The 15,025-nt window shown below is 40.8% G+C and overlaps 1 protein-coding gene across 1 annotated transcript; it reads left to right on the forward strand.

Moving 5' to 3' along the window:
- Window positions 1–2,374: 2,374 nt before the first annotated feature.
- On the forward strand, window positions 2,375–11,479 carry dpt (dermatopontin). The gene is made up of 4 exons (XM_077585090.1): window positions 2,375–9,088; window positions 10,773–10,898; window positions 11,052–11,159; window positions 11,243–11,479. The coding sequence occupies exons 1-4, from the start codon at window positions 8,796–8,798 to the stop codon at window positions 11,307–11,309; spliced, it is 594 nt and encodes a 197-aa protein (XP_077441216.1). The 5' UTR covers window positions 2,375–8,795; the 3' UTR covers window positions 11,310–11,479.
- The last annotated feature ends 3,546 nt before the right edge of the window (window positions 11,480–15,025 follow it).

Below are 15,025 nucleotides of genomic sequence, written 5' to 3' on the forward strand. Positions count from 1 at the left end.
GAGCAACGAGCCAATCAGAGTGGCGCGCTGCTGTATGGCGTCATAGTAAAGGCAGTACCGAAGAGGAGGGGGGTTCAAATTGGAGGGGGGGGGGGGGGGGGGGGGGTGTCGCACAGTTGCCAAGAGCAGTGAGACAAAATGGGCCAGGTGCCATAGCAACCGTACACCCCCCTCCACCCCCCTCCAATGTAGTGGCGGTTAGTGACGTGACTCCCTTGTGGGTGCTAATATGACAAGTGGAGGGACTATTTGACCACAATACTAGTGTAAATCTATTGGGGTACAGAAAAACAAAATGGTGGCTGATAACCCCTTAGGGCAGTGATTGAAAAATCAGACATTACCTTTTTACAACCTTTCCTTATAAACGACCATGTAAAGTGAATTTACTGGTGTGTTTCTAAAAAATGTATACATGTTTGAAGATAATTGCTGGAAATGTGCAGGCTGACAAAGTAGCACTTAAATAAAATGGCAAAGTTTGATGAACTTTCGACATGTGACGACACCTCTGTGTAGGAACTTGAGCGCCTTCATGCGCATCAGAGGTTATCTGGCTCAACTGCAGTTAGCTAGCTAGTTAGCTACCCTTTGGATACTCTGCTGGCATGAGCATAACCGCTTTAGAGTGCCTCGTTGTTGCCCGTGTGCGCATGCCATAAATATGGAAGTGACGAGGGGAAATTTTAGGCTTATAATATTTGTTGATTGATTTGATAGTCAGGCGGCACGGTGGATGACTGGTTAGCACGTTCGCCTCCTAGTGCAGAGGATGTGAGATCGAGTCCGGGCTTCGGCCTTCCTGGGTGGAGTTTGCATGTTCCCCCCCGTGCTTGCGTGGGTTTCCTCCGGGTGTCCCGTTTCCTCCCCCATTCCAAAGACATGCATGGCAGTTTATTTGAACACTCCAAATTCTCCATAGGTGTGATTGTGAGTGTGGATGGTTTTTCGTCTCTGTGTGCCCTGCGATTGGCTGGCAACCAGTTTAGGGTGTACCCCGCCTACTGCCCAAAGTCAGCTGGGATAGGCCCCCCGTGATCCTTGTGAGGAAAAGCGGTTAAGAAAATGGATGGATTTGATAGTCAATTATTTGTTTTACTAATCATTTAATTGTTACACCTCTAGAATTAGTTTTTATTTTATTGAGAAAGCCAACGTGTCAACATGGCCACATTTGAGCACCTTGTGAAAGTGGTGCGGAAAAGCACATCCTCACCATGTAATGCTCATTACCACCACCCGTAGGTCTGGAGTGGAAAAGCATCATCCTCTAGTTACAACAGACAATTGTTTAAAAACATTTTTTTTATACTATCAACAGTGTAATACGGCTTGTTCATTTTCCCTCAAACTTAATTGTTTTTCTGCTCCATTTTATGTACCAGATTTGTGTTTTCATCTGTTTGTGTGCCGGATTACATTAAAAAATACTTAAACGAGTTCCACAAACTTTATAGCGGTATGTAGCATGGGCCAAAAAACAAAGCAATTTTGGATCAGGATGAAGGTGCGTGTCGGGGAATTTATTTTCACTTTTGTTTGACCTCTCTCAGTGAGTCTTTATGGTGGAATTAGCATAGTCTTTTTCATTTTAACAGTTAAACCTCTGGCTCACTACAAATTCCGTTCACAGCCTTTGTGCCCGCTAGGCAGTAAGTTTCCACCTCATACGTGTGTGTGTGTGCACGTTTGCGTGTGTATGAGTGGAATATTGAGCCGGGATTTGGCTACCGAACAATTGAAAATCACACTCCAAGCTCTTCAAATCAGATTTATAATGAGCACAGAGACGGGAGCAAAGGGGGTGGGGTGGGGGTTTGATTTATGGCCTGATTAGCTTACCGCTTCAGCTGCTCCGACATGTAGCTGCCATGTACACTGTATCTGCATGGATACAAATAAAATGGTGCACAGTTACATTTTGCACTAATGGTTTGATTTCAGTTTCAATTGTAACTACTACTTTTGCCTAGTTGTAATAGAAAACCTGTTCTTTGTCTCCTTTTATTAAAATAGGCAATTTGTCCCATTTCGTGCTTGTGACATTTTCATACATAACCGATATGGAAAAATGTACGAAAACTACACTCTCATTTGCTGATTCTCATGTCAGTCATGAGGCCACGCTCCGCCTTTTAAAGCCACACACACTCAAAGTCAAAGACAATGGCGACCCCAAGTGGACAATACCAATACCTCCTCCTCACATGTGCATTTTGTTGTTTAATAATTCAGTTACATTTGTATCCGATTACTCGATTGATCATTGGATGATTGGTTCTGAAAATACACAAAATTGACAGTTCAAATTCTGTTTACACAAACAGCGACATGTTTCGTTAACAGTGTTTCAAGTTTCTATATGTAAAAGCAAACATGTTTGACATCACAGACCTGTCAATCATACCTTAAACAAACCATATTGCTAATGTGTTGTGATGTGTTGTACGCATGTTATTATTATTATTATTTGTATGTTATTGCAGTGGAGCGTGTCCTGCCCAGAACTCTAGTTGCATTTATAGTAATGCTAATATTATTATCATTATTCATGCTAGTAATACATCACTAATATTAGTCATTCTCTGCAAAAGATAAAGAATATATGAATGTGAGTAGTGTTTTGTTTGCACCACAACATAGACCAGGGGTGGGCAAACTTTTTGACTTGCGGGCCACAATGGGTTTGAAATTTTGACAGATGGGCCGGACCAGGAGCATTTGGACCTCATAGCACAGTAAAAACACACAGATAAATGTACAACCCAATTTACTTATAGTGTGCACTAAGGACTGCGTTTTTCAAATGTGCAAAATCCACTTATTTAAAACAGCTTTTCCAATAGCTTCATTTTTATTGTTTTACCGCAACTTTTGCTGTGTTTTTATGCTTTGTAAAGTGACCTTGGGTGTTCTGAAAGGTGCTGTTTTTAAATGAAATGTATTATTATTATTATTATTATTATGATTATTATAAAATAGCCCTAATCCAGGTAGTACGTTTGCCTCAATGAATATGCAAGATTTACACACTATTTGGCAAAGTGGGAGGAGAAATGTAAATAGATTATAATAGCACATACACTGTGATCTGTCAAACCTGGTGACTGCATCTATTATTAATAGATTTCAATTCAAGGCGTAAAGTTCAAGAATTTTTTTCCATTGGCCCACCCATTTTTAACCGCCGCTGCTGCCTGTCCCGCGCTGAGGACAAAGCGCGTACATCCAATCCGTCTATGTCATAGACGCTAATTTGCATTTCCATTAAGATACGATTGTTTTAACTACTACTTGTCTCTTGCTGTATGTTTCGTTTGATAATAAACTTCAACTAGGAGTGGCAATAAAGGTTCTCTCTTGTGTGAGAAGTTACGTTCACTGACACCATATTTGACCTTTTCTGCTTTCAAGTCAAAGGAAGAAAAAATCGTCCGTTCGACAGCACCACTGTCACAGTAACAGTATACGGCAATAAACTTGTTTGTACGTTTGTAGTACAGTTAAGATGGTTAAGAAAAAATGTGACGTGTGTGAATAGTGATCCGTGGGGACTGTTTACACTCCATCCAAAAAGTAAACAATGTAATGCACTCCGCCGGCGACGCTATTGATTTTTTTTTTATGCGGCGATAGCACAGCAGGCTCGCCGTGTTTGCACAGATCAAGGCTTAGCCAAGATTACCAGGAGGTGCGGCATTCTGAGATGGCCTGTGGACGGAATCTGGTATGCGGGAAGCCAGCCCGACTCGAACCCTTCAACAATAGCGTGTCTATGCAGGAGGCCCCCGGCATCGTCTCCTCCACAAAGTTGTAATTGAAAAAAAAAAAATAAATCCCCCAAAGGAAATAATATAAATGTAAGTTATTTGTTACCATTATAAAAGCTTAACTCAATGGACAGGCAGTGTTTAAAGTAAAACTACTTAGCTTTTGATATCACTGACTTACATAGCTCAAAATTAAATAGAAGTAATGGATAGTGTTTGTAGATGAACGCCACACCGGTTACACATCGTCTCCGCACAATTAGCGCCGCACTTGCTTTTGTTGTAAAACCTGTTAAGTGAATTTACATAGGCATCCGCTTTGTAAACAGTGAGTACACCCGAGGCCAGTTGAAGCTATACATTTTAAAGGCTCGGCTACGTTCAAAGTGTAAACTGGAGCTTCTTGCACATTGTGAGGCCTTGCTTACTCATCACAGTCTGTTTCTTGTTATGTTGCACTTCCTTTCACTGGAACTAAGGGGCCAAAATTTTGGACAATTCTATGCTCTGAAATTTGTGGGATTTGTTCTTTCCTGTTCCAACGTGCCTGTGCACTGGTTCACAGAGCAAAGTTTATAACAAAAGCATGGATGAGTGCGTTGGGTGTGGATGAACTTGAGTAGTTTACACAAAATTCCGACCCAATAGATCATCTTTAGGATGAATTAAAGCAGAGACTGAGAGTCACGTTTTCTTGTCCAGTGTTACTGTGTGTGACCTCACAAATGTGCTTCCAGAAGAATGGTCAAAAAATTGCAATTAACACACTTTGAAACCTTCCGGAAAGCTATAATAGGAGATGTTTATATCTAGCTACAGTCAGGTGTTGCTTGATGTTGCCTTCAGGGACATTCTGAAATGGTCGTTTTCCTCACACTTAGTGATTGTTCCTTACTTTAGCCGATCATAGCATCCATCCACCCACCCATCCATTCATTATCCAATGTCAGGTGCTGCCTTCAGGGACATTCTGAAATCGTCGTTTTCCTCACACTTAGCGATTGTTCCTTACTTTAGCCGATCATAGCATCCACCCACCCATCCATTCATTATCCAATGTCAGGTGCTGCCTTCAGGGACATTCTGAAATGGTCGTTTTCCTCACACTTAGCGATTGTTCCTTACTTGAGCCGATCATAGCATCCACCCACCCATCCATTCATGATCCAATGTCAGGTGTTGCCTTCAGGGACATTCTGAAATGGTCGTTTTCCTCACACTTAGCGATTGTTCCTTACTTTAGCCGATCATAGCATCCACCCACCCATCCATTCATTATCCAATGTCAGGTGCTGCCTTCAGGGACATTCTGAAATGGTCGTTTTCCCTCACACTTAGCGATTGTTCCTTACTTGAGCCGATCATAGCATCCACCCACCCATCCATTCATTATCCAATGTCAGGTGCTGCCCTTCAGGGACAATCTGAAATCGTAGATCTCCTCACAAAACTAAGTAATTGTTCCAAATATAACTTTTTGGGGCCGATCGTCCGTCCGTCCATCCAGCCAATGTCAGGTGTTGCCTAAACAGCTACTTATCTACCTTACGTTATGTATACGAGTACAAAATATAAACCTTAATGTTTACTTATTTTTATAGTTTAACTTACTTTTACTTATATTCATAGTTAACTTGCTAAATTGCCATTATTTTTAAGTCTTTGTTTGCCACGCTTCCTTCTTCACTCCATTCTTGGCACAAAACCCAACGCCAATGCTAACAAGCTAACAAACAACATGCAAACTGCGGGCAAATAAACGCGCCCAAAATAATCGGTGTGACGCGTCTTTTTCCAGCTAGGCCTGTTCATCTTATCTGAGACACACATCCATCCGACTGAACAACCACCAGTGCCCCCCCCCCCCCCTTAATGGTTGCTCGGAGCAGCGAGGTTATTGTGTTGGCCTTTTGGTCGGGCTCTTAATTTCATCAGTGAAGCCCAATTAAGCAGCAAAGGTCTGATGAGGGGGGAACAGAACCATGCTGGGGGACCTTTTGACATGCTAGCGCAATGCCACATACCACAGATTGTTTTCGGCTTTTGTGTTCAGCTCTGTCACCATTCATAATTGTAGTAGTCATAGTTAGCCTTTAAGTTTGTCAATGGAATGTACAGGATGTGTGAAATCATACCCCCCCCCCCCCCCAACACAATTTTTTTTTCTGGCCACTGATAGGAAAAAGTGACTAATGAGGCAAAGAGTCTATTAGCCCGGTGGCCATTTTGATGTTGTCCCTTCTTTGTGGAAAATGTACTTCATTGCCCAATTCTGATGGAAACCAGATTCGTGTCATGTAAACAGTTGTCATTTTGGATTATGTTGCTCCCAGCCAGGCCAGCTATTAGAACATGCAAAAATACAGTACACTTTCCTGATTCTCTGAAACATTGATGAAGGATGAATCATTCATTTATTAATGTCTGATCTGTAGTTCATAATCTGATTTAGACAATTATTCCGAGGATTTTTTTGACCCGGGTCAGACTCTTGTGCGTGCGTGGAAAATGAAGAGTATGTAAAGGGTCAACAAAGCAATTCCCAGCATGCACTAGGGCTGCAGGGCCCTAAAATGGGATTATGTTTATGGCTGTGTTTTATTGTCAAAACAAGTCACGCTTATCCCCGTAATTTTCACGGTTTACGGTCCAATAAAGGATTACAATAGATAAACATTACACCTAATAATGTCTAGACAATCGTTTTTACAACAACAATCGACAGTAGGAGCCAAAATCAATGTTTATTAATGCAACTCTTTGGTATATTTGAAAAGCCAGGTTGACGTCAGGGACCGCCTGAAATCAGTTTTGTTCATTCGTCCATCCTTATCATCTTTTAACTCAAGAGAATGGTTTTGTTTGGTAGTTGGATTGACTCCACGTACTGTAAAAGTCTAATTTTATTTATTCAAAAACTTGTAAAATGATTTGATATGAGAAAATTAAGTTGTGAGGTTGGTTAAACTCAAAAGTCAAGGCGCCATTGTAGATGAATGAAGCCCTACATTCAACAAGCCACGCTCCCAATAGACGACCCTAAAATAGACAGCGGCAGCTATAAATACTCGCCGGTTGTGCTCCCGTTCAGAACTCTTATTTTGGAACATGGACCAGCGTTTTATTTTGGGATGCTTTGAAGATAATCACAAGGGGGGTGGTATGGAATGGCGAGGCCCTCAAAGAACAAATGGATGCTTTCCTCTCACTAATCAGAGTGACAAGAGATGCTCGGCAGGTTGCCGCGGCGACCGTAGGATGCTTGGAAAACAGTGTCATCGGCTGACAGTCACGTCCTAATGGGAAAGACACTCAGAAGACGGATTTAACTAGAAATTAACTAGAAAAAAGATTTTTTTTTTTTTTTTAAGGGAATTTTCTTGCTGTTATGATTTGACTTTATTTATTTATTTTGCCTTTTCTTTGAAGTCTGAATACTAAAAAATGTACATTGCTTAAAATATCCTGCACTTAATCCGGCAAACATTTTTTATAAGCAGACTCCACAACATCGGCGACTTACCATTACTTTAACACCTTAACTTGAAACCTAACACGATGTCTATGGAATCTTTTGTGTAGATTATGTAAGCATGAGTCGATGAGCGCATGCAGCATGTGGCAGGAGAACGATTGGAAATGCGACACCATGTAAATAAAATGAGCTCCTTTGCTAATTCATCTGTCCCCCCCCCCCACACACACACACACACGGGAACAGACAACGCCAACGCACTGTAATAGAGCACTTAGTGGTGTGTGTATGTGAAAAATGGAAGCTTTCAGTGAATGCCCTTTTTGCCCGTTTGAGGCAATTTAGCTTAATGAAGAATATTGTATTGATACACTAATGGCTTTCCGAGGCATAGTATTACTGATATGATATTATTTTATTTCATGTTCTGTCAGCTTTTGAAGCAGACAAAGTGTCGTCATGCTTTTTATTTGTTAGGGTGCTCAAAAGTAGGTATACAAATGTGACTTAGAAAAAATGTTTGGACTGATTGTTTCCCATTCTAGCAACATTTAAATGCGCACAGCAACACAAACATGCCTGGAAAAGTGTTGAAAATGAAATATTTGACCATAATTCACTTACAGTAGCGACACATATACATACAATACATACTAGTATACCCCAACCAACCAAACTACCTACCTACCTTCCTGCGTGTGCTTAGAAACACATTTATCAAATCCGAGTCTGTAGCAAATGACAGGTTTGCTCAGCTCGTCGTGTAAACATTAATAAAGGATGTTTATGGTCTAATTATCTGTAGCCGTGGGAACCTGCTTTCACCTTCGTTAACGTAGCAGGATAATGATAGATGTAGTGATTGATGATAAAATATTGAGAAAATTGTGATGAAATTTAGCGCACGACATGGCCGCCGCCAGCAGAGGTGCTGTTTATTCACTGAAGAAGAAAGTGTGCCAAATTGTAAATCTGATGAAAGAAGAGACTCTAATCTTCCCTTTGGTAGGTTCTTTTTTTTATAGCAATAGAACACAATTTTCGGTGTGCCTTGCAAAATCAGTCAAAATCCGGTAGAACAGCCGGGAGCGAAGGGGGTTGCTTCAGAGAAAATGGCTGGGAGTGAATGAGTTAACTTGGGCTTGGGTTTGAAATGTCATATTAATTTGTTGCAAGGTCCAGGTGTCCTGCATCCTTAATTTCACGTGTGCTCTTTCCCCAAAACACTTTTTCTTGGTGTTTATATTCAAGTGGAACACATGAGCGAGCACGTGAGCGAGTGCACGCCAGAGAGGCTAACAAAGCGTGATGTCAGTATTTGAATTGCATGTAATAAATGACAAATCCTGCCTTTTAAGGCAGACCCTTACAAACTAACAGCAATTCCGGAGTTATTATCCCCAAGTCCACCTTAAAATGTCCAACGAGGTCCAGCGACTTTTGGATCGCGACTCTGCGGCTCATTTATATCGACGCCGAATGCCAAACATCTGGAGGTTTATAAGCAGCTGTTTGCGAGGGTGAGCGTCACAAAGCCCTCACCCGTCGACATGAATCCGGTTGTGGTGGCGTTAGCCTGGTCTTTGGTGGTCTCGGTCCAGGCTCAGGTTCAGTCTCAGCCCCAGTCGCACGACCACCAGGACATGGGCTGGGTCAACGGCTACCGCCAGGGTTTCAGCTTCCAGTGCCCCCACGGGGAAGCCCTGGTGGCCATCAGGAGCTTCTTCAGTGCCGCCGACGGTTCTGACCGCATCTGGTCCTTCGAGTGTCAGCCCACGCCCGAGCGACTGGGACCCCCTACGGACTGCTGGTGGGACGACATCAACCGTGCTGGCATGGAATGGTAGGTGACCTTTATTGTGGGCCATATAATGCTAATTAGCATATTTTAATTGCCAAAGTCATTTTTAACTTACTGTCACAATATCAATTGGCTAACAAAATGTTGGTTTATTTACTCGACTACAGATTGCGGGGAGGCCTCTGCATGATATATATTTACATATTTTTTCTGTTGATGATATTGTCACTTTATTCTGGGGAAATTTCCATTTGCTTGGGTTACTTTTTTCTCTCTCTCTCTTTTTTTCTGTTGGTTGTGATCTTTTTTTGTACTGTTCTTGTTATTGTTGCAACTTTTTTTCTTGCAAAATTGCTGCAACAAATGATTATTTGGTAATCTGTTGCTGATTTATTTTTTCCTCATATAATTACAGTGCATTTTGGATTGTTAATATTATGACTTCATTATTCATGTAACATTAAATATTTGCATGTTAATTTTTTCCTTTCTCGAAGCACAGTTAAAAACATTTGCTACCGTTAAAAAAAAAGTTATAATAATGTTAAGTAAGTTGTTTCTATTTTAGTTTCTTTTTTCTTCACAAAATCTCTTACTCATTTTTTGTCTGTTTTTCATTGAAACTAAGATGTTTTTTATTACTTTTTTCCTCATAAAATTCTGCATTTTTTTTCATTTTTTTTCAATATGGCTTCTCATTATTTTTTTGTCTTTAATGTTCCTCATAAAATTAAAATGACTTTTTGTCATATATCACAACTTTACACTGGTAAAGGGATTTCTGTTGTTGAGATTGACTTCATTCTTCTCAAATTGTTAACATTATGACTTTTTTTTGTCTCATAAAATTGCAACTTTACTCTCGTAAAGTTACACGTGTCTTTTATTTGTGGGAAAGTATGAAGTGCTTTTTGACGGCCCTTTAGAGGCTGCATTTTTTTTTAAATTTTATTTATTTAAGTCCTGCAGCATAGCAACCACAACATCGTAAAGCATGAGTGCACAACACTCTACAACAGTGTTTACCAAACATATTTTAGATAAAATTAAATAAAATATCACATGGTCACCAAACAAAATATCATGAAAAGTATAAATAATAAAATACTGGTAATCTCGTCTTGGTTTAAAAATACAGCTACCTGAAAATTCTACTTAAGTATAAAAAAAACATTAGTACTTCTGTTACTTTACTTTCTACTTTCCACTTGGAAACATTGTTCTATATGATAAAAAGCCGCATATATATATATATATATATATATATATATATATATATTTTTTTTTAAGTAGTCGAATAAAAGTTGAAAATACATTTTTCATCTTGCCATGTGAAATGTCAGCGGTTGCGCAACAATCCGTGAATGAACCTCCAGCAAAACGCTTTGCTGGGCCACAAAAGAAGACGCGTCGTAAAATTGAACTCCGGATTTACGGCCACACAGTTGACTTGATTCAAAGGCAAACACTCCATTAAGCAACACATTTACTCAACACGAAATATACTCCAAGTCTGTTTGAATGAACGCCGTAGGGGGGAAATATCCCCCACGGGCTCATAGTAGACCTTGTTGCCATGGCAAATGTCTATGCACCGAACTATTTAAATGGTTATGTTCTATTGAATTGTTATTACAGTTTTATTGTTGGTGTTTTTTTTTGTTTTTTTAAATAAAGTACAATCTGCCCAATTGATTGAATTTAATTTACACCTCTGTCTTTGCAGGACTTCTAAGTGTACCCGTAATGGCCTGGTGGCTGGCGTGCAGAGCAAATACTTTGAGAGTGTCTTGGACCGAGAGTGGCAATTCTACTGCTGCTACTACAAACAGAGATGTCCATACTCCTGCATGTATGTTTGCAGATAATTGTGGAAACGTTTGTATGTGCTTTTTTTGGTAGAAAATCTTGAATACCTTACAGTTACCTTACAGTGTTTAATTTTTTTTGTCAGAATGTGAAAAATAGGCTCCAGGATTGAATTATGTGTTGCTTTTCATTACAGGAACACCAATGACATTCCTGAACAACATCACGAGGAGGCCGAGCTAGTGGTTCCTCACTACGGCTACTTCATCCGAGGAGCTCAGACCACCTTTAGCGGAGTGCTAAGGTCTGTTTCCAGCAGCTCTCTGAATTTCTTGGTTTTACCGTGTCCTGCCCGACTGACAACGTTGTCTTGACATTTGCCCGCAGAGATCGCCAGTGGAAGTACATCTTGTGCAGGATGACCGACTTCGACTGTGAATTTGAGAATTTATAGACACGTCCAAGAAAGGAAAGAATTTACCTATTAGGTAATGACAACCATCTGGTTCGTGTAGTTACTTTTTATGGGCCCAAACACGGGCCCGTATAATCAACATTTTACTAGCATGCAACAGAAAATGCACATAAAAAACTAACCACAAGATTAAAAGATTCTTCACTTTCTTGTCATTCCATTGTGTAGGCTTCTTTATCCAGTGTTATGTGATTTTATATTCTCCCACCATATGGTCAAAATAGTCTGGGCTGTTAAACCTCAAGGGGGATTTCACACTTGCCCCATTTGGTTCATTTCACCTGGTAAGGTGTGACCTCCAGAAATCACTCCAATTGATATGACTCCTAGAGAATTCTGGTGGTTAGGGTGATAAAACGATCTGATCTCGAACAAAGTCAATAGACAGACAAATTGGGTTTGACTCTAGTCATGAACAGATACGGGGCATTGACTTGGTGAGAACATCTTCAGTGAGAACCTAAGAGAGAAACGGCAACCCGGTAAAAATCCCTTCTGGTTTCCAGACTCTGTTTGTCTGCAGCAACCAATCTTTTCTGTCTTGTATTTCCACCGGGGATGCATCAAGGCTTGGGCCAGTTGTGAGGCGTAGTCCCTCCGGTGTGTCTTAGGTCTATCTCAAAGTCTCCACCAATCGGGAGGCATCCGAGAATGCTGACCCAAAACCATTCCAACGGGCTTCTGACGGTTGTACTCCCAAATGACGTTCTCCTCACCCGATCACTTTGGACGACCATGAATACCCCGCGAAGGACCCAGACCTTGGCTAACGACTTAAGAGATAGACCACATAGACAGACAGATGCATGTTATAGGCCAGACGACGAAAGGATGAAATTAGTGGCCGGACAAAAAGCTAATTTAGAGAGTCTGAGTTCATCTGGGTTCCCAGAACAGGACGGTCCATCTGTCACACAACTGCTGTAAACCCTGTCAGGATGGCCCCTCAAGTAGGACTTATATTTGGGCTACAGAACCTGAACTTGTTTGAGTGGCAGGGACATTTCTTTCTCCTCCAACATTCTTAAGCCAACTAGGACCCTCCTGTGAGTTCTGGGTCCGGGAGTTACACATTAAAAGTGAAATGTGAGGTCCCACGCCTGAGTTAATTAGGCTCACAAGCTAGCAGTCTGAATACGCTAGCCCTGACATCTCTGTCTCAATCACCTCCTTCGGGCCATTTCCAAACCAGATGTGAGACATGGACCGATCGGTTTATCCCAAGTCGACAACTTAAAAGACTCAAGAAAGGAAGAACTGTGCATCTTATTTTAAAAGTCCTTTGAGGTCCCAAACCTGAACTTGTCTGAGTCACGGGGGCATCTGTGTCTCTGGCTGCCTCCTCCACTTCCAATAGGACAAATCGGCATTACCAGGTCAGATTCAAAACAAAGACCCACTAGTGTGTCCCACAATTGCGCGTTAAGGACCCAAGCAAAGAAGAAAGAAATTAGCTACTCAATAAAAGCCCATTTGGGGGTCCCAATCCTAAACGTGTCGAATATGTAGAGAGCAGTCATCCAAGCAGGTTAGCCGAGATTATTCAGTCTCTGGCCACCTTCAATTTCACTGAAGTGCAGTTAACAAAGTCATCTGGAGGATACAATGAACTGAGCGGGCCCTCTTCAAGGAGCGCACTGGGGTCTGGGCCAGCTGCTTTTCAGCACTGTTTGTTTACGGCAGCTGCCGTCTTGGGGCTAGGGGCCAAACACCGCCACACTAGGCCATTCCCTTGCGCCATTGAGCCAGAGGCTCATGGCAAGCCACACGCCTGCTGAGCACCCCACCCCCATAGACACCCCCACACCCTTTAAAGACCCAAAGTCACTTGACCCAGTGAGAACTTTTCTTGTTCTTTTGGGTGATCAATCTCTGACTCCGTGTTCTGTGGCCAGCAAGCATTCAGTTCTCATGGTGTGGGTGAGGGTGCGAGGAGAGGGTTGTTTGGACGAGCCCAAGTGGGTCAGCGCCATGCGGTTTGACATCCCCACAGCCCGCCCCCGGGGCCTGCCTGTTTATTTTAGGGATCCTCCAGCCACGACAAAAACAGCTGCCTCTTTTTTTTCCCCACGTGCGACAACAACCGCAGCGGAGTAGCTGAGATGGTTAGCCACTTGGCTTGTAAAAATAATCATGATAACAATAAACAGTGCATTGCTCAAGGAAACACATAAATAGAACACCTTTCTAGACAAAACTGTTTTGCTGTAAATTAGCCAGTTAATTAACTAGTTAGTTTAACTCTTTGATTTTCAGAAAAGGGATGCCGTGGGTGCCAGCCGATTTAAGCATTTTTGACTGATCTTTCAAGGTCCACAGAAAATTATGTGTTTGGACTATGGAAACACACATACTACCAAATGAAAGATTGGACTCTCATCTTTCATCAGAAAAAAAAGTTTGTATCTACCTTATTCAGTTTTTCAGTAATCAACAATAGAAAATGGTTAGTTTCACCTCTGTTTTGAAAAAAACGTCTTTTAACGTCATTGGCACTCCCCCATAGGATTTTACTAAACGTTATTTAACGTTTTTGGCAGTCAAAGAGTTAATTGTTAGTGAGAGAGTTGGCTAGTTGACCTGACTGGATTAGCAAAGAAAAAAAAAACTGTAGAAAAACTATACATGAGTAATTTATTTAAAATACATATATATATTTTTTAACCTACGTTAACTAGATAAAAGACAGGGTCATGTTAAACACAATCAACTATTTTAAAAAGAAAGGGCTAATTTGTTATGGGTAGCTAAGAAGTTGCCTTGTTAGTTTGTTAGCTTTTCTGTTCGTCGTTTAGCTAGCTGGACTAAGCACCTATACAAAACCAGGTTATCAACAAATAGCTTTTGGTTAATAGTTTGGGTTGTCCAAAACAAGCAAATGCCAAAGCAAGAGGTTATTTGTTTGTAGGTAGTCAGTCAGTTCATTAACTTTTAGGACTACACAAAAATGTGCTTTGTAGTTAAACATTTAGAACTAAATGAAGAACGTTTTTAGTTGCCTGTAGTTAACTATCCAGTTAGTTTGTTATCAGTATTACACAAAGGTCTATATTGTCTATAAAGGTATAGACAATTTCTACAACTATGTACGTTTTGGTTGCCACCTTGAGGAAGACGTTTTTGTCATCTTTTTTAAGTTTATTTAGGATACAGTTAGTTAGTTAGTTAGTTAGTAGGATTATACACGAGCAAATCATCAATTAAGTTCTTTTGTAGCCATTAGTTAGCTCATTGTTTAGCAAGCAGTACAAAAATTGAACAAAAAATACATCATCAAGTGTAAAGAAACAGGTTTTGACTGTCGTAATTATATACTTAAAAGGATAATGCAAAAATGCATAAATCTATTCTTGGGGAAAAGGATTTGGTAGTAAGCTATCAAGCAAGTTAGCTACTTTGTTAGTTTGCTGGTTAGATATTACAGTATGTTACAAAGCAAGGAATTCAATTGCAACTTTTTTCTGTTGCAGTCCGCTTGCATTAGGGCCAAGAGAGAAATATTTTTCCTCATCCGCAGCCATTTTAGGGCCATACTATGTTTAAGAAAGACGGTGGACGAGTGGTTAGCAAATCTGCCTCAGCTGTGATAGGTTTCAGCTCAAATGTGACCTTAATGAGAATAAACGCTATAGAAAATGTATGGCTGGTTGATTTATGAACATTTGGGGTTTAAATATTGGATGCCAGTTCCCCAC

Source organism: Vanacampus margaritifer, chromosome 13 (assembly GCF_051991255.1).
Source record: "Vanacampus margaritifer isolate UIUO_Vmar chromosome 13, RoL_Vmar_1.0, whole genome shotgun sequence".
Classification (NCBI taxonomy): Eukaryota; Metazoa; Chordata; class Actinopteri; order Syngnathiformes; family Syngnathidae; genus Vanacampus; species Vanacampus margaritifer.

Bases quoted from the DNA above. Each gene is read 5' to 3' on its own strand.
- dpt (XM_077585090.1), top strand. From the start codon at position 8,796: ATGAATCCGGTTGTGGTGGCGTTAGCCTGGTCTTTGGTGGTCTCGGTC. The intron at 10,899-11,051 runs GTATGTTTGCAG...TTTTCATTACAG, and splicing joins AGATGTCCATACTCCTGCAT to GAACACCAATGACATTCCTG. The intron at 11,160-11,242 runs GTCTGTTTCCAG...ATTTGCCCGCAG, and splicing joins ACCTTTAGCGGAGTGCTAAG to AGATCGCCAGTGGAAGTACA.